Source organism: Mastomys coucha, unplaced genomic scaffold, assembly GCF_008632895.1.
Source record: "Mastomys coucha isolate ucsf_1 unplaced genomic scaffold, UCSF_Mcou_1 pScaffold11, whole genome shotgun sequence".
NCBI classification, from domain to species: domain Eukaryota; kingdom Metazoa; phylum Chordata; class Mammalia; order Rodentia; family Muridae; genus Mastomys; species Mastomys coucha.
This window is the reverse complement of record NW_022196893.1, coordinates 31493093-31517545: the sequence shown is the minus strand read 5'-3', so window position 1 is coordinate 31517545 and position 24453 is coordinate 31493093. Positions and strand designations below refer to the sequence as shown.

At 44.9% G+C, this 24453-nt stretch overlaps 1 protein-coding gene across 3 annotated transcripts in view; it reads right to left on the bottom strand.

The window, feature by feature from the left end:
• Positions 1-24453, bottom strand: part of Dip2b (disco interacting protein 2 homolog B) — a 188773-nt gene that overhangs the window by 68023 nt on the left and 96297 nt on the right. For 2 of the 3 annotated variants that reach the window (XM_031355776.1, XM_031355787.1), the window contains exons 3-5: positions 23294-23419; positions 11188-11313; positions 2186-2398 (exon numbers count right to left, since the gene is read on the bottom strand). In XM_031355776.1, the coding sequence (XP_031211636.1) occupies positions 2186-2398; positions 11188-11313; positions 23294-23419 (465 nt within the window). The remainder of the gene's footprint in view (positions 1-2185; positions 2399-11187; positions 11314-23293; positions 23420-24453) is intronic. The other variant, XM_031355793.1, reaches the window with a different exon arrangement.

Below are 24453 nucleotides of genomic sequence, written 5' to 3'. Positions count from 1 at the left end.
TGTGTGTGTGTGTGTGTGTGTGTGTGTGTGTGTGTGTGGTTCTAACACAGGTGTGCAGCATCCTGCTCACCCTGTCAGGGGGTTCCTGTCAACAAGTGAGTGATGTAGAAGAACTACTGAACAGAGCTACAGCATGAAAAAAATCTCTTTGGAAGAAGAAGAAAGTTACAGGAAGTAAACTGCACAATGTAAAAATAATAAAACCACTAAAGGAATGATGAGGGAAACATAATTTAAGATTGGTTTAAGAGTAAGATTTCTGTGCTTCAAAGCCCTGTGATTATGAATTTTATATATTTAATACTTTTGTTTTTGTTTTTGTTTTCCAAGACAGGGTTTCTCTGTGTAGCCCTGGCTGTCCTGGAACTCACTCTGTAGACCAGGCTGGCCTCAAACTCAGAAATCTGCCTGCCTCTGCCTCCCAAGTGCTGGGATTAAAGGCGTGCACCACCACTGCCCAGGTCTAATTTAATACTTTTTTAAAGTTTGAAACACACTGGCATGAATCCATTGTGATATATCATGGCTAAGAAGGCATCAAGTGTTTTCTTTTTGTCTCTTGTACCTCGAGATTCTTTTTATTTGTGAGTCTTCTACTTCAGCCTTGTGAGTGCCAGGGTTACAGGCTGTGCCAGCACACTTAGCTCTGTGCTTTGTTTTGTTTTACAAGAAGTGATCCTGCTAGGTAGTCCAGGTTAGCCTTGATCCTGCCTCGCTTTCCAAGTGCTGGGTTGTACCCAATTAGAAATGTATGTTGTCTTTGATCCAGCACATTCACCTGGGCAATTTTTGTAAGAGGACAGCACTGGATACTGTTTCATTGTCCAAAATAAGGGCGTGGCTAAGTGAGCTAAGGCATAGATAAACAGTGGCACACTTTAAGATCACAAAAAGAGCAGTATAATTATAAGCATTATGTTCCTGAGTGCTGGGGTTGAGGGAGTGTGCCCCCATGCCCTAAGAGACCACAGTCTAAGGAACTGGAATAATATCAGTACGCAGCAGCAGCACTGAATGTGATGGTCTCTGTAACTCAGCTTTAAAAGTTAACAGCCGCATAAGGAGGATGTGCAACTGTTTCAACAAAATCCAGACAGGTGAAGTAGGTATCTGGATTTCCCTTTGCAAGTAGAAAAGCTCTTTAAGACATAGTCTATGTAAATTCTCCAGGTCACATCTCAGCGGCTTGTTGTCTGTGACAGTGTGCTGGAGAAAATGGCTGTCTGTGTATGCAGCCATGAGAGGTGTGTTACAGAGTGGAGGGGTTACCGTGGATGGCGGGTAGTTTTTATGTGGCAATTATACTAACAAGGTAGGTATCTTCATTAAAAACTATAATGTTAAATTACAAATTTCCAGCCTTTTCAGAAATCAAGTTAAAATGTTATAAAAGTGATAAGGAAGGTTGCTGAGATGCCAACTAAGACAACAAATTGTGACTGGTTGTCAAGGAAACAGGTAAGACAACAGATACAGCACAAGGGCAGGGCAGGGCACTTGGTACCACCGAGGAAGGAAAGCAGAGACCTTGGGAAACAATGCCAAAATTCACAAGTGCATAAAGCAGAGGCAAGCCACAGCACTCCACACAGCAGCAGCGGCAGACAGCGGCTCAGTGTGCGACCCTCGGCCTGCACACTGCTCATGCAGCAGCACCACAGCAGCAGCGGCAGACAGCGGCTCAGTGTGCGACCCTCGGCCTGCACACTGCTCACGCAGCAGCACCACAGCAGCAAGCGCCATAACTCCAGTCTTCAGGCTCAGGACTAAAGGGCTGATGATAGCTTGGTGTGGAGCTTGCACAGGTTAGATGTGCATGCTATATGAAATACAGACAATATTCCCGGGAAATCTGAGCTGCTAAATATTTTAGAAGCTCTTGACGTAGGGACGTTTTGTTTTGTTTTGTTTTGTTTTGATAAACCCATACTCAGACTGGTGTTATATTTCGCAGCTTCAGTATTGCTTATAGAAATAGATATGGCTTCAGGTGTCCCACTCTGCTAATGATGTCTATCATCTGCAATGAATATACCGTGGCATTTCCCTCTCTACCTCTTTTAACTGTTCTCTGTGATCAAACTTTCTAGGCCATCGAAAACTTAACCCAATCATAAACTGTTTCCTGGATACTGGGTGCCAAATGGAACATTAGGTAGGCTTCTCGGGTAGATCCAACTCCTACCTATTCGAGTATTGGCAAATACATCAGCTAGAGACCCACTGGTTCCTTTGACCTCTCCATGGGACAGCGTGGAAGATGCAGATGAAGAGGTGGACGATCCCTGAATTGAGCGGTTGATCCAGGACTCAGCGTTCTGCAAGCTTTGTTGCAAGGCAGCAGAGAGCGCGGCTTGGCGTCTCAGAGAGCCCTCATCCTCAGAGGCCGAAGACGTGTCTGTGTGGAATTAGAAAAAAGAAGGGTCGATCCTGCCTTGAGCACAGACTTCAGTTCTTGCTCATTGCCTGCAGACCTGATGCTGCCATCAGGGGAACACTAGCATTCTGTATTTAGATTAGTGGTGCCTAAGGCTCAGAGAAGATCCACAGACCACAACTCATAAAACAGAATAGCTGAACTCAGAAGACCATGTCAAATTTAAAAAACAAAAAAGAAAACCAAAACAAACAAAAAAAAAAAACTTCAAAGAATGTAATTATTTTCCTGTTGTGAGATAAGTCGATGTCTAAATTCTAGTTTGTCTACTTATCAGAGGTGTGTGGCGGGCAGCCGCACGGGGGTTTGTGGGTATTTGTTTCTGCTTAAAAGGAAAGGATGGTGACAGAAGGCAGGCACTAAACTATTCATTTCTGTTTAAAGCTTCAGTGAGAGCTGCGATAGGGAACTGAACTGGGATGTGGGAACTGGCCAAGCCCTGAGGCACTGCCTGCTCTACTAGAAAAGTAGCTGGTCAAAGCTCGAAGGTGAGATTTCCAAACACAGCTAGTTAGAGTTAGTGAGAGAAGACTGACAGTTCCCTGGCGCCTTTCAGCCTGACTGATTTCAGGAGTCAGGCCTAAGTCAGCCTGACTGATTTCAGGAGTCAGGCCTAAGTCAGAACAGCTTGTCTAGAGAGTCCAAGCACACACAGGAGGGCAGAGCTGAGTGGAAGCCAGAGTTCTAGTAGGCTCGGACTCTAGAGGTGTAAGCTAAGCCCTACACCCATCCCAGGGCCTCACATGTTCTGGGTAAAGGCTCGGACTCTAGAGGTGTAAGCTAAGCCCTACACCCGTCCCAGGGCCTCACATGTTCTGGGTAAGCCAACTACCACATACCCAGATTTTGTTTGTTCGTTTGTTTGCTTGTTAATTTTAAAAAGTCATGCTCAGATTTGCAGAAAATTTTGCCTAATTAAGGTGAATAAGTGGGTCCAGGCCATGCAATGCATCAAAGAGCTAAAGAAGTAAATAAGAGGGCAGGAAAATTGCTAACAGTCCACAAAGGTGATTGGAACCACACCAAAACAAACAATGAAACCCCATTATGGTAATCCAGAATCTGTAACATCTAATCTATAAGCCCAGAGCACCAAAACTACACACCCGTTGCTTCTTGTTCAGGACCACCAGCAATCACGGCCTCACAGCACAGGAGCAAGCACTGGGCTGATTTTTAGTGCACTATGTGCGGGAACTAAGTCAGGTCCTAGGGATTTTCAGACGTATGAATGTCTATGAGATAGTATGTGCCATTAAAAAGCCACACAGTGTGGTAATATGCAACCCATACTAGAATACAACATTGCTTTTACATATGGACCAAGTGGTAAGCCTCTATGGGAGGAGGGCTGATCTCGGCTCAGGGTTTAAGTACCTCAATGTAAGCGGAGTACATTATAAGGTGCTGTGAGATGAGGGAGGAAAGGAGGGAGGGAGCGAGGGAAGAAGACACAGATAGACAGACAGACACAGAGACAGATGTAGACTCCAGAGACTTCATTGATAAAACAAGGCTCCCTAAAGGAGAAGATGCATAACACAACAGGGAATGGTCAAAGCTATTTAAAGTGAGCATTATAATTTCTAGAAAATACTCTTTACAGCTCAATCTTGAAAGAAGGTGGGGGCAGGGAAAGTGAGACTTGTGACTCACCACAAGAACAAAGTATTTTGGGTGACATCTCGGATCCCACAAAGGTCTCTGGATTTACAAGCTGCCCTTACTGTTCATTTTAATTTGTGTAAGTCTAAAACCAAAATAAATCAATTTTTATAGATAGTAAAACCAGTTTCATTATTGAAATATTTTCATTATTGGATTTATGGAAAACTAATTGCATTATGTTTTTATATTTGATCAATTATATAATTAGGTGTAGTGTTTCAATTCAATTACCTGCTTTGCCTGCCAGCCCTCCTCTGGGTGTTTAATGGCTTACAGCTATGAGCAGCATAGGCTAGGGAAAAGCATGACTTTGGTGTCTGTCTTTCATTTGAACCCTGAGGCCTACCACTCTACTTGTAACTTGAGGTTAAAATGATTCTTTGTGAAGACTGCTTTATCCGTTCAACAACAGGACAGAGTGCTATACCAGCCGGGAATGAGAAGCCTGGTGAGACACAGTCCTGCTCTCATAGGCCCAGAGCCTGGCAGGAGTCCATGTTCCTTTGCTCAGCAGCATAAGCAGGGATTGGCTGAGAGGCAGGATGGACAGCATCGGGTAGAGAGAAGTTAGAGAGGATGCAGGGACAGAAAACAGGGCATATTTCAGGACATTAACAAAACGGGAGGGCTGGAGAGATGGCTCAGTGGTTAAGAGCACTGACTGCTCTTCCAGAGGTCCTGAGTTCAATTCCCAGCAACCACATGGTGGTTCACAACCATCTGTAATGGGATCTGATGCCCTCTTCTGGTGTGTCTGAAGAGAGCAATGATGAATACATAAAATAAATAAATCTTTAAAACAAAGAGAAATACATGGGAACCAGCTGAAACTCACGGGCAAAACTGAGTGACAGTGACGAGAACAGACAACAGAGGCATGAGATGCCAAGGGCGCCCAATGCGGGAGAACGCCTTCCCCACTGCACTGTGGGGCCAGCAAGCAGCCTGAAGCCATCATTAACACCAGCTCCTTCCCAAGCACTGGACTACTGATAAAAAGGGGATTCTCTTTCTGATCTGACACAGGATCTGACATTTTCCTTAATAACAGTTTAAATAAGGCACTAGAGAGATGGCTCAGCGGTTAACAAGTACCCACGTTCAGATCCCATACCTGTGAGTTTATAGGCATGGGCAACCAGACTTGTCTGAGCCCACAACTTTTTATAAAATCAAAATGAGCTCTTTTAAATATTTTGTTTTATAGTTTGGAAAAAAAAAAGCAATTGTCAACCATGAATAATTGTAGAAATTTGGGCAAGATTAAAAATGTTTTTTAAATTCATTAATTTATTTGCAGGGGTACACCTCTGGAGGTTAGAGAACAGTGTGTAGGTGCTGTTTTTCTCGTTCCACTGGGTCCTGGGCATCATCAGGCTGTCGGGCAGCAAATGCCATTACTTACTAAGCCATTTCACTGACTCAGGGTATTGTTATGTATTTCTGGATAGTTTGGCCTTGAACTCATTACAATCCATCCTCCTGCCTCCTGAGTGCTGGGAGTACAGCAGGAGTCACTACCTCGCTCAAACGGTTCCTGTGTTTTTGTTGCTGTCTGTAGTTCTAGGGACTAAGCCTAAGGCTTCATGCTAGGCAAGCACACACTGCTCTTGAGCTCCAGCCCAGTCCAGAGAACAATTCCAAAAGCACAGTTTGCCTGTTGTGGAGTGATGTGATTTATCAGGCACCACTTGATAGTGTTCATCAGAAGCCCACCATTTATTTGTAACCAGTTAGGAGACATAGAAATGATTTGCTTATTGTTCTTAAGAGAGGAAAGTACCTGGTTTACTAACTTTTCCTAACTGCTATGACTCTAGTCATGTGGACATTATATTAAAAATGTTTATTTTAAAAAAGTGAACACTTGGGGCTGAAGAGATGGCTGAGCAGTTAAGGGCACTGGACGTTCTTCCAAAAGACCCAGGTTTGATTCCCAGGAATAACATAAAATGGGAAACAACCCAAATGTCCAAGTATAGACAGATGGGTGGATAAACTCTAGTCCGACTCAGCCATGAGCTAACTATTGGGATGGGTACAACCTGGAAGAATTTCAAAATACTTAGGGTGAATGAAAGCTAGCCCTTCCCTCCTGCTCTACCTGTGAGAAAGAAAATAAAACTGCATATCTCTATTGCATAAACACCTAGAGAAAACACAAGCTAATACACAGACAAGGAGAGCATAGCAGTGATTATTAGGGGCGGGAGGATCATGAAGAACTCAGGAGAATGCAGAGACGGGCATTCTCTTAACTGTGTTTCTATATCACTACACCGCAAATATACTCTTAAGTACATGCTGTTAGGCTGTGGCTGTAACTCAGCGACAGACTGCAGGGAGTGTGATGATGAACCCCAGCACAAACTGTCCCTCCAAAAGTATTATTATTATGTCAACTTTAAGCCAATAAAACTGTAAAAAAATTAAAAATCACATTTGAAAAGGCTTTTCAAAATTTGAAAAGGACTTAATTTGAAATTTGAGAAGACTTACAATAATGAAAATGGCACCTGAAACAGACACCACCTGAAAGCAGAGACACGCTGACAAGCAATGTGAGTGAACAGGCTCCTAGAGGACAGTGCCCGCCAGAGCTGGAGCCATGACTCAGGAGTTAAGAACACTGGATGCTCTTCCGGAAGACCCAGGTTCAGTTCCCAGCACCCACATGGCAGCTTACAAGAGTCTGTAACTCCAGTTCTAGGAGATGACACAGTGCATATACATACACAGCCAAAGCCCTCAGGTATACAAATTTTTAATAATCTTTTTAAAAAGAAGAAGAAAAGAAAAATACATCCTGCCGTCGCACCTACTCAACAGGTAACAAAATTAGGTCAAGACAACAGCTTGGGAGAGCAAGTGAGCCACAGTGCATCGGCGTGACAGATGAATGTCCACTCTACCAATCACTACAAAGGGATGCATCAGCTCACCTGGGCATGGAGCAGGTAACTGCATGCAAGCACTTCACACAGAAGAGCCATTGCTCTGCTACCAAACATGTTGTACTGTGCTAGGGACTGAACGGGGGCTTCATGCTGAGCCTCATCCCCAGCACAGGGATTTTTATGACTGAATGGCCGCTCTCAGGAGGCGATGGCTAGTTAGTCTACCCCTCTGTGATACTGTGCATACTACAGACAACTGTCAGGTTAGAGGGGTTTCCGGCCTGTGACACTTAGGGTTGATAAAGTCTACCTACCCTTTACCCACTTGACAATGAGCCTCTGGCGATCACCTGTCTGATGAACAACTGCCCTCCCTATCTTGCAGACACTTACAGGAAACACAGTCTGGCAGGGCAGTCTTAGTGAACGTCCTCAGCACAGGGGGAGGCACCATAATCCCATAAAGCATCCCTGAGGTGAAAACAGGAATGCCCCAGTGTGCCCCAGGGCACCATTCTTATGTAAAGAAATGCAGAGACTGATAGTAACAGTATGGTAAAAGTTCTAAAACACATTATGGAGAAAAAGCTTCTCCTTGTCAGCCAGTCCCAAGAATAACCCAGTCAATGGCGAGTATGACCTTGTCAGAGTACAACTCCACATGCAGCTTCCCTCCACTGGGGGTCACCTGCCCTCTCTCACTGCAGCCAACAATAACCGCACAGGCTGCAGGAAAGCTCAGAAACAGAACTAAATAAGTTAGTGCTGTGGGTCTGCACTGTATTATTTCTGTCTGAACGAGCAATGGCATTACACAAAGGACCTCTACAGAGAGAGCTGAGGTAATTGCCCCATGACATCAGTAAATGATTTCAGCACAGGAGACAACTGCAGCACAGTCACTCAGTCAGTCTAAAGGATGGGGACTGCCATGGGCACTAACACTAGGAGTCACTACACACTTAGAAAACTTGAATTTTCCAATACACGGCAGTTTAGTGTAGGTGTCAATAATCATATTTTAGGTTGACTGATGTCTTATTTGAGAGTCATTTATGAAAAAAAGACAAATCATTTCCCACACCAACTGTTATCATTGCTTCCAAACTGCATGATACCATAAATAAAGCCAAAACGTCCAGGCTTTTCTCCTTAAACCCATTTGATCAGGCAGCTCTCAATTTTTATCCGGTTAGTACTCCAGGAGACCATGCACCTCCCCCAGGGAGAGTGAGTGATGTGTGCCCAGAAGTGAGTGCCACACAACTCAGCATATGGGTGTGTGGGCTGACAGTCAATGTATAGACCGAAGGGTGAAGTGTGCTACAAGTTCTCTTAAGATATGTGTGTGCGCATAAAGGAGGTTGTATGTGTGGAACTGCAGGTGTGTGCCTCTGGAGGCCAAAGGCTGACACAGGTTTGGTGACTGGCTGTCCAGCGAGCCCTAGGAACCCACTTGCCTCCTTCCCACACAGTGCTAGGGTTACAGATGTGCACCACTGCACCCAGCCGAGGACGGAGCCACCCCAGCTGCCTATGTTCTGACCTTGTATAACTGGCCAGATGTTGACTTTAAAAACACTCAATGATGCCAGGCAGTGGTGGCACACGCCTTTAATCCCAGCACTTCGGAGGCAGAGACAGGCAGATTTCTGAGTTCAAGGCCAGCCTGGTCTACAGAGTGAGTTCCAGGACAGCCAGGGCTACACAGAGAAACCCTGTCTCAAAACAAAACAAAACAAAACAAAACAAAAAAAACCATTCAATGATGAGCAATCCCATTGCTGCTCCCCCTCCCCCTCACCCCTAGAATACAGCCTCTTAACTTTGTCCTCAGGACTTGCAAAAGGAGACAGCTAGATAAAGCTGTGTGATGCTCCTGAGTCAGAGACTGCAGGTCCTGGGATGCATGAAGTGGCTTCAACTACAAAAGGGGCAGCCAAGCCACTTTTGCCTGCTTGTTTGTTCCGAGACAGGGTTTCTCTGTGTAGCCCTGGCTGTCCTGAAAGTTACTCTGTAGACCAGGCTGTCCTGAAAGTCACTCTGTAGACCAGGCTGTCCTCGAACTCAGATTCACCTTCCACTGCCTCCTGAGTGCCTGGATTAAAGGCGTGCACCACCGCCCAAAAGAATGGCAAATTCCACTGCTAACATGGAAGAAGCTAGCAGAACCTTAGGATACAGGCCTCCCACCTTCCCTCTCTGGAGCGAAGTACTTGTACCTGGTATGCGCAGAACAGCTGAACAAGAACACCAAGATCCATCACCCTAGGGGCTGTGTGGGATTGCCTGGAGGGACCTCACCATCTCTTGATGGGAGAGATTTTTCTATTCGCAACACAGATGTCCCTAACAGCATATGGAGGTGTTTTGAGTTCTATTCAGAAACCCCTAGAACAGAAGATAAAGGGATAGGAAGCCTGATCACTCTGCTCTGCTGAATCAGGTCTTAGAAGAGAGGACTGTATCTCTGTTATGAAATTATTAACACCTGTAATGTGATCAAGAACATTATGGTACGTAGTTCTAGAAGATTCCACAAGAACAGAGCATGCATATTTAGAAATACAGAGGCTTGCAGAAGACTGCAAAGGACTATGGCCCCATTCAGCAGTGAACAGCTGTGATTTGGTTCGAGAGCTGCTAAGTGCCCTGTGGCAGTGACTTTTATGAAAGGCCTGACAGACAGGTTCCCATTCCTTGAGAGTCTTCTCAATTCTTTGATGTATTCTCTCTTCTAACCCAGGGCCATGAGAGCAGCCACTTACTCTAGCTACAGAGCCTTGACAGAGGCTGGGAGAGAGCTGCATGCCACGCCGCCGCTCTCCGCCCTTTGCCATTTACTGAGACTGAACCTTCAGCTATTCTGCAGAGAATCTGCCAACATGGACGGCGACTAGACTGAGAGCCCCCTTTGTGCCCAAGGACCCAACTTGTACACTGCACAAATGTGTAAGGGAATCCATCCAAGACTCTGAATGAGTAGGCCTGAAGTATGCATCACTACAGACACAAAATGCCTCATTGTGTTAGTCTGCAGAGGTAGCCTGTGTTACACTTTGAGAAACACTTGAAGCCACAGAGCTATTTCTCTTTCAAACATACTGACACCACCAATGTGTGGGAAGGAAGCACACAGAGGTAAGGAGCTCTCAGCAGACACAAGTGCCCTGAGAAGTTTGGCAAACCTAGAAGGGAACAGTGACATGAGCATGGACCCACAGCAAAGCTCAGCGTGGCAGCTGTGACTGTGAAACAGCCACAGGCTCTCAGGGAAGCTGGCCAAAGCCATGGCAGAGGTTAAGAGCTGTGCCACTCTTGCGGTGGACCCAGGTTCAGTGCCAAGCACCTGTGACACTTTGTGACTATGGTTCTAGGGGACCTGTTACCCTCTTCTGGCCTCCAATGGCACCAGGCATGTACACAGTATACATAGATACATATAAGCAAAACACTTACACACATAAAATAAAAATAAATAAGTTAGAAAATATTGTATGGTATTTGAGCTAAATAAAAAAATAAGGTTTTTTGTTTCATATATATATATATATATATATATATCAATACATATATAAAATTGGCAAAACATTCTGAAAAGGAAAGAAACTTGAGGTTCCTTGGATGAGAAGTTTTAACTCCTAAATTTACACTGGGAGGAATACATTCCAAGTCTGGTAGGTGAGGAGGGAGGGATATCTATTTCCCACTTACTTCTGGACCTCACATAAAAAAGAATACTTTAAAGATATAAGAATATATTTACAGATGTCTATTTTTTCAGATTGATTTCAAATTTGTATTATTATACTCCTAAAATCTCTAACAGCACACAGAATTCTGTCCCAAGTCCACATACTCCTATGCTGGCTGTTGAGATAAAACATCAATTGAGAAGACTAATAGGTTAAATCCATGACTACAGATCAAATTTGGAGACACAAAACATCCATTTCCTCAAAAAAGGGCCTGTGCCTGCACTTACTAAATGAGCCAGGCTCGGGAGGAGGCAGTCTGCAGAGGTCTCAGGGCCTGATTGATTACTGCTGCTCACCAGCCCCCTGCAGAGTGCACTCCTTAGGTTCTTTTGGTGTGTGGAGAGCTTCAGGTCCCACCTCGAGAAGGAAAAAGAGTCTTTCCAGATGCTCACCTAGTAACTGTAAAATGGAAGGACGATACACCTACCCGGAGGCGTGCAGGCATCCGCTGGAGACTGGACAAATGTGGACCGCCTCTTGGTGGGCATGGGCAAAGCCATTTTCTGTTCTTTGTGTTTCGCCAGAGCAGCTTGGACTGCTTCCGTGTGGATATCTGGAAAGTTAAAACACGGGGACATAAGCACTCAGGCAGGGTCGTGACCTCGAAGGATGAACTCTTGGTACTCAGGTTGTTAAAAATGCCAAGTGGAGGCTAAGGTGGTTCTATTTACCTTTTGATTCAGATCAATTAAGATAAAACCAAAGATGGAAACAAAAGAAGTCAAGAGTAATTTCAGAGAAGCCTGATTGCACAACCTGTGCCTGAGCTGAGCGAAGGGTTGACTAGAGGGCGGAGTCCGGAGTATCTGTGCCCTCAGGGAGCTCTGCCTCTATGCACACTGGAGTTAATTCTAAGGAGATAATTAGATGTGTCCTAAAGCGAGGATGCTGAATTAGAGCACTTCCAACAACAGCAGCTTAGGGTGTGCTGAGCAGTCAGAGAGAGCCTGGTTGAGACACTTGCTTCTGTGCCACAGGAACAGAAGGGGCGATTCTGATCTAAAACGTCACAAGGGCACAAGTGACATGTCTGCCAGGCTGCACACAACGTTCACGAGTCACAGGAACCTTAAAATTAACATATTCCAAACAGCACTCTGGATTCTCCACAACTACAACAACTACAAAATGGGTTCTCGCTCTGCAGAAGGCACACTGCAGTCCGCTGTTGCTCGGTAGAGGATGTCTCACAAGACATTCAACTTGGACCTCCGGCCTCCACTGCCATGCACTCCCAAGTGCACACCCACTCCCATCCACACAAACACTTGCATACACAAGCATGTACACATGCACCTCACACACAGAGTCTAACAGGAAAAGAAGGGTGCTCACAGATCCTACTGAGCTGGGGCAAACTCCAGGTGTTTCCCAGCTGATCATCTCTCCATCCCCAGGACCCGCTTCCGCCACAGGCTGCCAGGCATCTCTGCTCTGGAAGCACGACCTTAGACAAGCAGCTGGTCCAATCAGATCCTTCTTTGGGGAAATTTAAACTCTGAATCAGAAAGTATAGGTCCTAGAGCAGATTTGAGTTAATAACAGTGACCCAGAAAGGAGATTCTGAACTTCAAGTGAGATCCCTGGAGTCCTCTCCTTTTCTTTCTCAGCTATTTCCTTCTCTGAACTACACCAGCTAAGTAGCCCGAATCGGCAGCTGTTTGTACAATCAAGACAGCCCAGACTAACACAAATAAAGCCTCTTTTACCATAACATTTTTATTGATTATTTGGGAATTTTACATAATGTACCCAATTACTCTACCTTTCCCCTCCTCCCAGGTCTGTTCCCCCAACTTTTGTGGTTCCTCCATGCAAAAGAGAGAGAGAGAGAGAGAGAGAGAGAGAGAGAGAGAGAGAGAGAGAGAGAGAGAGAGAGAGAGAGAGGGAGAGAGGATTTTTTAAAAAGTCCAATTTGGGCTGGTGAAATGGCTCAGCAGGTAAGAGTACCGACTGCTCTTCTGAAGGTCCTGAGTTCAAATCCCAGCAATCACATGGTGGCTCAAAACCACCCGTAATGAGATCTGATGCCCTCTTCTGGTGTGTCTGAAGACAGCTACAGTGTAGTTATGTATAATAAATCTTTAAAAACAAGTCCAATTTGAGCTGTCCATAAAGTCACTAGAGCATGGTCAAACAACCAATAGCGAGCCCCTTAAAGAAACGTGAGTGCTTCATCAACCAAACTCCCCAGTAGCCATGTAGTGGAGCCCTAACTTCAGCATCCTTGTCACAATACCCAAGAGTTTTCCTGATGACTTCCAGTCTAGGTGGTTACTTTTCCAGTAAGCTGTTTATGTCTCTCACTCAACTGGGAGCCTGCAGTCATGGACACCTGTGCAGGACACGCTTCCAGTCAACAGGAGCATGGTTCATGGACTTCCACATGATATCTGGAGGCAGCATGGCCACAGGTCACTGGTCTCTCTCTAAAGGGCATCGCTGAGACTTCAGGTCTTCATCTTTGGTGCCAATGGCGTGCCCCTCATCTGGTTCTGCAACACTGGATCTTCCTAGCAGCCCAGCAGCTCACACATGCAGGTGTTGGAACTGACTGACTCTAAGAGCTGGATCTGGGCCTGGGTGGATGGCAGCTGAGTTGGTCGAGCCTCACCCCACCCACCACCCAGCCTGCACTGAGCAGGATCTTCCGTGCAGCCACCCCTGCACAGCCCAAATAAAAAAACACTTATTGTGTAAATAGTTCTATAATATAGCTTCAAAAGGCTCCATAGTACTTCACTGAATTAACGGATTATAATTTAAGCAACTCCTTAATATCAAATATTAGGTTGCTCTCATTTTTTTTACTACTGTTCATAACAAGAATAGTTTAATATTTTCAGTTTAATATTCATCTAATTATTTCCTCAGAGTTAACTCCAGGGAAAGAAATAAAATTGATGAATATGTATGAATTTTTGGGGGGAGGGGTCTGAGACAGGGTTTCTCTGTGTAGCCCTGGCTGTCCTGGAACTCAGAAATCTGCCTGCCTCTGCCTCCCAAGTGCTGGGACAATAGATTTTTTTAAGTCCTCTGTAAAATTGTCCAGCGACTCTAATGAGAAATAGAAATTGGAGCAATAATTAGATACACCATTGTTCAAATTGGGAACAAAAAGTAGTAAACAAGGGCTGGGTGGAGTGGAGGCTGATTGGTACCATAGCACTTGAAAGGCTGAGGCAAGAAGATTGTGAGTTCAAGACCAGTTTGGGCAACATATGGATCCTGCCTCAAACAACAGCAACAACAAAAAAGCCAAAAGATAAAGGAAGGTACTGGGGAGCTATCTCAGTGCTTGATAAAGTGCTTGATGTGCAAGAATAAGGACTTAAGATCAGAGGGTCACCAGCACCATGGAGTGTAACACAGCACCGGAGGCAGAGACAGGAAGGGTGCCAGCAGCTTGCTGGCTAGCCAGTCTAGCCAAAGTTGTGAGCTTCCAGTACAGCCAGAGAATCTGAGTTCCCCTTTTCAAAAATAGAAAACAAAAAACAAAAACAAAAAAGTGAAAAGAGATATAAATGCACACATGCACGCACACACACACACACACACACATACACACAAAGACTATGGGAAACAAGCATGCTTAAACACTTTGCTGGTAGGAAAGCAGGAACACTTTTTTAAGATATAATAAATGAAGTTAAGGATGTAGCATAGTTGTACAGTGCCGAGCATGCATAAACCCCTGTGTCTCATCTCCAGCACTATATGAACCTATTAATAAGAAGTATATATTCAGCCAGGCGGTGGTGGCAGTGCATGCCTTTAATCCAGCACAGAGAAACCCTGTCTCGAAAAACCAAATACACATATATACACATACACACACATAAACACACACATACACATATATGTATATATGGTATGCTTTTAGACATTCTTACATCATTTATTTATCTGTTTAGTCTGTAAATGGATAAACCTATGGTAGTTTGAATGAGAATGGCCCCCACAGGCTCTTACATTTGAATACTTGGTCCCTAGTTGGTGAAACTGTTTGGGAAGGAATGACAGGTATGGCCTTTTTGGAGGAAGTGAGTCCCTGGGGGGGTTAGGGGTCTGTCCCTGGGAACAGGCTTCGCTAACATCATTCTCAGGGAGTTCTCTGTGCTTCATGGTTGTATCTGAAGATGTAAGCTCTCAGCTTTTGCTCCAGCACCACGAGGTTTGTGGAGTCAACCTCTGGCACTGTCCATCTCAGTAAATGATTTTCTTTATAAGTTTTTTTTTAATACACACACACACACACACACACACACACACACACACACACACACACACGTTGCCTTGGTCATGGCATCATCACAGTGGTAGTGCAGTACCTATGATGGCCATGTGCTCATGTAGAAGTCAAACCAATTCATTCCTATTCCCAGGTGGGTCCTGACAAGCCTGCCCTGTTGTCCTGTATGATCGCACCAGAGATTTTATAGAAAGAAGGAGCTGTGGGAGCTCCATAGCCAGACACTGTGTGGAATGTGGGAGGCCCTACTCCAACCCCACTTCAATCCTAGAATCACCAAGATAAAAAAGAATAATAATATATTATAAAAACAGTTTAAAAACATACAATACTAAGTAAGAACTTTGCAAGACACAGCAGCTCAATAGTTGGATATACTTTTGTCTCAGTTTCTGTACCTATGAATGTTAGCTAATGCTCACTCTCCTGCATGCTAGGATTATAGGCATGCACTATCACACCCAGTTTGGGATATTACTTCTAAGACCATAGTACCAACTTACTTACTTTTGGTTCTAGAATGAAGTAACTTTATGTGACATTTATATTTATCATACCATTTTAGTATTCCCTAAGTCTACTTAAATCAAGATTGCCATATCTTATTGGAATTTTGACACTATCATATAAAATAAAAATATTACAATGTTTTCTACAAATGCCCTTATATTAAAAGAAATGTGGTTCTTTACTGTCTTGGAAAAGTGTAACCAATTATATTGAGATGCAGTATTTCTCCATGTCATATGGAACGTGAGAGCAAAGGCACCCCCTCGCCCTCCACCATGCTGGGAGGCTTGAACCACAGAGTAGGACTGCACCTGGGAGGCTTGAACCACAGAGTAGGACTGCAGTCACAGCATCAACTCTGAGAACATGAGCCACCATCCCTCGAGAAACCTTGCCAGGCACTGGTGTCAAGGGAGACATTCCCAGTTACTCTAGTCAAGATTCCTAGTGATAGGAACTCTAACAGAATGGGACAGTTCAAGCACACAGCAGCCATCTTCATAAGGAAGTCACCTCCAACGCTTAGCGCTGGACACAGCTGACTGTGATTTCTAGGCCAGAAGTCACGGAAGCTGACTACTGTCTTCTAGCACTAACGTCTGAGCTTCACGGGGTGGTGCTAATACAACCTTGTGGTGGGCTGAGCATGCTGGGCCCACGGGAAGTGGCACTATAAGGCAGTGTAGCCTTGTTGGAAGGAGTGTGTCACTGTGGGAGTGGGCTTTGAGGCTCCTATCTATGTTCAAGCTCTACCCAGTGTTCAAGAGACCATCCTCTGACTGCTTGCAGAAGACAGTCTCCTTTTGGCTCTGTGTGGATCAAGATGTCTCCAGCACCATGCCTGCCTGGACGCGGCCATGCTTCCCACCACGATAATGGACTGAACCTCTGTAACTGTAAGCCAGCCCCAAGTAAATGTCCTTTGAAGAGTTGCCATGGTCATGGTGCATCTTTTTTTTTTTTTTTCTCTTTTTTTCTTTTGGTTTTTCAAGACAGGGTTTCTCTGTATAGCCCTGGATGTCCTGGAATTTACTCTGTAGAACAGGCTGGCCTCTGCCTCCCGAGTGCTGGGATTAAAGGCGTGCCCACCAGCGCCAGGCCCGTCATGGTGTATTGTAACAGCAAGGATGCCCTAACTAAGACAGGAGTTGGTTCAAGGACTGGGATATTCCTGTGATAGGTCTGACCAGGTTTTTGTTGGGAGGTATGTGGATCTGGAAAGCAGTGGAATGCTTTAAGTGGGGCTTGATGGCCCATCCTAGTAGGAATATGGAAGATATTGATGCTGAGGGTGATTTGAAATGTGGGGGCCTGGCTTGCCATGCACACTCTGCATAACAGCAGTTTATGAGGCAAAAAGCTTCAGAGAAGCTAGTCTCCTGCAGCATCTCCTTGGCATTCCCTAACTCAGAGGTAGCCCAGATATGTCCTTGTGATAGACGATGGAGGGTCTTGAGTGTTAGGTGCCCCTCAAGATATAATTCATTTATAACTAAATAAAATTGGAAGTTGCCTTCTGACTGGCACTTACTAAGGTTCCAATACCCTAATCTTTGCTGAGCCAAACCTTGGCCTGGAATTTCGTAAAGAATGTTACCCATCCAGACTAATTGCCTCTGCCATTGTTAGGGAGACAATGAAGGGGGTAGGGCATTGTAGTTCCGTTGAATGGTAGTTGATAATCCCAGGGCAAGTTTAACTAAAATCCTCATTTCAGTAGGGCAGACCACATTAGAATTGCAGGTGAATCACTCCCAGGAACTAGATTATTGTTTTCTTTTGGGTAAAGTTAGCAAGAATGGGATCCCTAGGGCATACCTCTGCTAGCCCAGATGATTAGCATAGTGGGCGTTTACTAAGGATGGGACCTTGAGCCAAGTGTTTGTGTGTGTGTGTGAGACAGTGTACTGCAGAGTATTCGAGATTTGAGTCTCTACCCTCCTGTCTGGCTCGCCTGCAGTCCCCAGGGACTCTGACTAAGCCTGCGCAGGCCTGAGCATGCTTGGAGCCCAGGGGTGCTACACTGGTCCAGAGGAAATGGCTGCTGTTTTAGACCTAGTGTGTTTCAGATGGCCTTAGATGTGCCATGACCACTGAGCTGCCAGACTTTTCTTTTTCATTTGTAATGACCATAAAGGTCAGATGTTTAATTTTAAGAATATACATCCAGATCCTGAACTTCCTTGTGTCGTGTCCATCTGTCATTTTCTTCATCGACGCCTTGCCGACCTGACCAGGACCCTGTTTCTCCCACTGGTTGAGAGAGGCCAAGGCTGTCCGGCCTGCTGCACTGGATCCTCTTTTCAGAGGACAAGAATGTTAGTATGAAGCCTACAGGCTTTGGTGAAGACTGTGGCTGCTTCTTGTCTGAAGAGTCTGCCAGAGGCTAAAGTGAAGAGTTTTAGAGGAATTGTGTTAGCAAAGGAACCGCATGGTAGACTTCTGTTGTATAGTTACTAAAGTTCACTCTTATGAAGAGCGTTTTTATTAAAAGGAGCAGGCTGAGAAAGGAAAAATACAAAATGTATAGTTCAAGTATTAAAGGGGCACCAGGATGTGGGATGAAACCGAATCCTGTGTTCAAGGAGATAAACAGATTAAGGGACTGATGACCTCAGGACAAGATCCCACTGACCTAGTTTATTGTTTATTTGTTTGCAGTTGAACAAGAGATCATTATATCGAGGCATTATTATGACCTAGTTATTGTTTTCATTTGGACATAAGGAGATGTGATTGTGTACCAAAGTGACAAGGGATGGATTGTGGATGGCTATTCCTAGTTGTCAACTTAACTATATCTGGAATGAATAACAATCCAGAAATGAAAGGCTCACCTGAGATCTGGATCTTGAGGCTGGAAGACACAGGCTTCTTGAGGCATTGTGGCCATTGAAAAGCTTAGTTCCAGGCATGGTGGTACAGACCTTTAGGTAAGCAGACCTCTGAGTTCAAGGCGAGCCTGGTACAGAGCCAAGTTCCAAGTAAAGGAACGCTAAGGTTTAGGCATGGTGGTACACACCTTTAATCCCAGCACTCGGGAGATTGAGGCACGCAGATCTTTGAGTTTGAGGTCAATCTACAGAGAAAGTTCCAGGATAGGAAAGCTTAGGCATGAAGAGGTTGGAAAACAGAAAGCTGGTTAATAGAACAAGAGGCCCATGTTCCAGTCCCAGCAAGTAGCAGAACTTGGCAGCTTTAACCATGTAGCTCTGGCTTTAGAGTCAAGAATAGAAGGGGTTACTGGGACAGCTGATGCTGGTTAGCTGGAGCTAAGAAAGTAGCAATGATTAAGAAGAGGCCAGCAGACAGTGGTGGTGGCACACACCTTTAATCCCAGCACTTGGGAGGCAGAGGCAGGCGGATTTCTGAGTTCAAGGCCAGCCTGATCTACAGAGTGAGTTCCAGGATAGCCAGGACTACACAGAGAAACCCTGTCTCAAAAAACCAAAATAAACAAACAAATAAAACAAAACAAAACAACAACAAAAAAGAAGAGACCAGCATCATTGAGATGAAACCTGGGAAATGTTGTCTGAGAGCACAAAGAGGCTGTGTTCCAGAGATAGCCAAGGTTGTACCTTGTGCTGCAGCCATACTTGGTAATGTATAAGAGTCATCCAGGGGGTACTGGTTTTGAAGGCATGAAGGCGTCATGAAGAGCAGCTGAGGCTTGGCACTGTGAGAGACCATGGAAGGCCATTGGTGAAGGTGTAGCCTCAGTTGTAGTTGATGGCCCAGAACTTGAGGCTTGGCACCATGAAGAGAGCCTATGAGAGGCTGTTGGTGAAGCCTAGTTGCAGCAGAAGACCCCAGTGTATTGGAGATTACAGCACCATGAGATGACCACCAAGAGCAGCAGCAGTGGAGTAGAGTGAACAAGAGCCTAGAGTGCAACAGAGGGCAGAGCTGGAGAAGTGATGCCAGCCTTTTTGAGGCGTTGAGAAGATCTTGTGTGGATCCCAGACATTGGAACAAGAAGCTATAAACTGATGTTGCCTTGGAGGCCCCAAGATGTTAGAGATGCCAGAGCCATGGGAGACCTCCAGAGGAAAGCTGCTAACAGGGAGTGGGAGCAGCCCAGGAGAAAGAAGTTTGTTGCAGTTAACAAAGATGAAAGGAGTTGGAGATCTGAAGATCGCTTTGACATCAGATACAGAGATGCAGAGTTTGAAATATGCCCATCTGATTTTTGGTCTTGCTTTGGTCCAGTATTTGGAGTGGTACATATTGTGATATTGGAAGTATGTGATTTGCTTTTTGCCTTACATTTTATAGGGGATTACATTTAAGTGATTGCATGAATTTCAGAAGAGACTTTGAACGTTGGCCTTTTAATGCATTATGCTATAGCTATGTATGGCCCTCATACCTATGGGTACCAGGGAGTAGAATGTGGTGGTTTGAATATGCTAGGCCCGTGGGAAGTGGCACCATTAGGAGGTGTGGCCTTGTTGGAGTAGGTGTGGCCTTGTGAGGATAGGCTTTGAGTCTCCTATGCTCAAGCTCCATCCTCCTGGCTGCTGGTAGAAGGCAGCCTCCTTCTGACTGTGAATGACGATGTAGAACTGTCAGCTTCTTCTCCAGCACCATGTTTCCTGTCATGATGATAATGGACTGGACCTCTGAAACTATAAGCCAGCCCCAACTAAATGTTTCCCTTTATTAAGAGTTTACCTTGGTTAAGGTCTCTTCATAGCAATGAAACCCTAACTAAGACAACCCTGAAAGTTCTTTTTTTATTGGTTCATTTGGGGTGGCTAATTTCTCAAAGGCTACCATTAAAGGCATTGTTAAACTGACTTACTATTAGATCACATTCCACTGTGAGCATTAACTAAGTGTTTTCTGCAGTTGGGAACATATCACACGTGTGCAGAAAGGTGTACTACTCCTTAGTGGTCAGGAGAGAGAGGAACTCTGGTTTTGAGACAGGGTTTCTCTGTGTAGCCCTGGCTGTGCTGGAACTTTGCAGACCTGGCATGCTTGGAAATCAGAGATCTACCTCTCTGCTGCCCATGTGATGAGATTGAAGGCATGTGCTACTACTGCCAACTAACAAAGAGGTCATATTAAGCAAAATGTTTAAGGTCCCTTGGGCTAAACACTAAGAACAGGTCCAAGAATCTAAACTTTGAAAAGCAGGGGCTGGAGAAATGGCTCGCCAATTAAGATCACTGGCTGCTGTTCTAGGAGACCCCGATTCAGTTTCCAACACTAAAACATCAACTCACGATGGTCTATAACTCCAGTTCCAGGCACCCAACACTCTTTCCTGGCCTCCACAGACACTAGGCACACATGATCTATATACATACATGCAAGCAAAACACCCAAACACATAAAATAAACTCTGAAGACATAAGCTCCTACAATTATACATTAACAGAAAGGCTAGAGTTGTGACTGAAATGTCACAGGTGCCAATAAGCCTGTACCAAATAAGAACTTTTACTCAATCACACCTACCAGTATTAGATTATCAACCCTTTCTATGCACCCACCACTTTACTCTGAATTGCAAGTTTTTACTAAACATCCCTTAAATTCTTGAGCTCTTCTGCATGTGGCATGACCCTTCCCATCATTAGAGATAAGGAGTGGAAGTTCCCTCCATCCTCTCCCCTCTACTCCCGTCTCCTTCCCTCCCACCAGCAGTTGCTGTTGGTTTCAGGGATGCCAGAATTGTCCCATGTGCTGAGAGTTTTCATGGCTATACAGTTGAACTACTACTAATATATTAGAAACAGTCTACATCTACATGCTCTGTTCACTTGCCTTTTTATGTCCCTATAACAATGTCACAGCACTCTCTCAGCTCTTCATACTTTTGGAGCTTTCTTTTTAATGTTAGGAAGGTGCTTTAAAAAAAAACTTATTTATTTTATGTGTATGGGTGTTTTGCCATGAATGTATATGCATGTATATGCCACTGGAGCCAGAGTTACAGATGGTTGTGAGCTGCCATCGTGGGTGCTAAGAATTGAACCTGGGTTCTCTGGAAGAGCAACAAGTGCTCTTAACCATTGAGCCATCTCTCCAGCCTTCAGAGATTAAAAAAAGACAAGATTCATTTTACGTTTGTGTTTTGTGTTGTGTGTTTGCATATGTGTGTGTGTATGTGTGTGTGTGTGGGGGGGTGGATGCCCCAGGAAGCCAGAAGAACAGAGTCAGATCCTCTGGATTTATAGTTACAGGCTGCTATGAGCCACAAGATGTGAGCTGAGAATCAAACGAGGTCCTCTGCAGGGTAGCAAGTGCTTGTAGTCACTGAGCCACAGAGATTATTTTGTCAATCACCTTTTCCTCCCTCCTTACTGGCCTTCTGGCTAATTTCCCCTCCCACAAAGTCCCAGGGAGATAAGTACTAGCCTGACCGCTCAGTTCTTAACACTGCCTTGCATTTACCAAATCCGGCTCATAGACTGTGCTTTCTAACAGCTGGGGAAGTCTGAAAGCATGTTTCAGCACGGCAGGGCCTGGAGGTCACAAATGGGTTTCTGCAAGATAAAGTCAAAACTTTACATTACCCAGTAAGTTCACAAAGCCCTTTCAATATGCAATCATTTTGGACACAGAATGTAGAGAATCATCTCCTTGGCTCCTTCAACTAACCATTTTATCATAATCTATTAACAAACATGTTGAGAAAGAAAGAAAACCCAGGGGAGAAAATGAAATCTTCCAGAAGGCTAGAAAAAAGAATTACAAATGCCCAAACCTTTGTGCTTTGGTTAGAGCATGCTGATGAACTGGAGTAAACCTCAAAAGGTGACAGTGGGACCTAGGAAGTCAGGGTTGCTTGGCAACAAACAAGCTTTCTGGCTAAGTTCAGTAGGTATTAGACACACTGTTGAATGAATGAACACAATCTCCTGGCTCAAGGGAAAACAGAACATCAGACATGAGGGGCGCTCAGGAAACCTGGTTCACACTGCCCAAACCACGCAGTTCACACCACTCAGGACAAATGGTTCACATTACCCAGGACAAGCATTTTACACTGTTCAGAACAAACAGTTCATACTGCTCAGAACACGTGGTTCACAGAGTCCAGGGCACAATGTTCATACAACCCAGGATGCATAGTTCACACTGCCCAGGACACATGGTTCACACTGCCCAGAACACATGGTTCATACAGCCCAGGACACATGGTTCACACTGCCCAGAACACATGGTTCACACAGCCCAGGACACATGCTTCACACTGCCCAGAACACATGGTTCATACAGCCCAGGATGCATAGTTCACACTGCCCAGGACACATGCTTCACACTGCCCAGAACACATGGTTCATACAGCCCAGGACACATGGTTCATACAGCCCAGGACACATGCTTCACACTGCCCAGGACACATGCTTTACACTGCCCAGAACACATGGTTCATACAGCCCAGGATGCATAGTTCACACTGCCCAGGACACATGGTTCACACTGCCCAGAACACATGGTTCATACAGCCCAGGACACATGCTTCACACTGCCCAGGACACATGCTTCACACTGCCCAGAACACATGGTTCATACAGCCCAGGACACATGGTTCACACTGCCCAGGACACATGGTTCATACTGCCCAGGACACATGGTTCACACTGCCCAGGACACATGCTTCACACTGCCCAGGACACATGGTTCATACAGCCCAGGACACATGGTTCATACAGCCCAGGACACATGCTTCACACTGCTCAGAACACATGGTTCACACTGCCCAGGACACACAGTTCACACTACAGGCAGGAAAACTACAATTCCTTCTTACCTGATCGGTACCTCTCATCTCTTGCACCTCCAGAACGGGACCGGTGGTACTTGGAAGGAGCAGAAGTCTGAGCTGCCGTGGGAGCAGGAGTTTGGTTTGTTTCTTTTTGTCCTGTGGAATCAGTTTCTAAAAGAGGAAGTTTAGAAGATGGTTATCCGATGGCAATAATGGAGGTGATATGTTCTGAACCCTTTGGGCATTCTTAATTCATACAACAGCTGAAAGTAGCTCTTATCTCTCATCTACAGTAAACAGAAGTTAAGGTACACACATAATGTAGATGTGAAGGCCACCAGGACAAAATATTACCTTATAGCTGTAACAGTCAATAATCTGATAGCAAAGAAACAGTAAGACAATAAATGTGTAAAAAGTCATCCTTGAAACTGGCCCACCAAACAGTTAAATAAAACATAACAAGGTTGTGTGCTTTTGCTGTTTGGTTTGGGTTTTCGGTTTGTTTTGTTTTGTTTTGCCCCCCCACCCCAGGGCAGTGCTGAGAATCAAACTCAGGTCTCACAAGAGCAAGATACTGTCTGAGCACTGAGCTACACCCCTAAGTCTAGACTCTTTGTATTTGAGAGCAAGGGAGGGGTGTGTTTTAGGGTACACCTAGAGATAGTCTTTAATGGTTTCTGTTGCTGAATTTTCACTGTAAGTTCCTTAACTGAGCAGAGCACGACATAGCTGTGGATTATAAACTTGTCCTGCTTAGTACACTCAGAGTGTTACAGTTCGCGTGAGCTGCAGCAGTCCTCGGGCTCATCTGGTCTCAGGTCCTGAATCCCAGCTGCCCTCTTCTGCTCCTAGTTATCGCCTTTAACACTGCACACAGGTAGAGACTTTTTAAGTATCTAAGACTGTAAACTGGCCTTTCAGTCAACCTAGATTCTCAATAATCCACTTCAAATAAGAGCTATATATTTTATTTTTTAAGTTTAGTTTTTCAAGACAAGGTTTCTCTGGATCCCTGGCTGTCCTAGAGCTCACTTTGTAGACCAGGCCAGCCTCAAACTCAGAGAGATCTATCAAGTGCTGGAATTAAAAGCATGTGCCACCACCACCACCTGGCTGTCTAAAATTCTTAATATAGTATTCTCTAGATCTTCTTCAACAGAGATCAACAGACTATAGCTCCTGGGCCCATTACACCTATCACC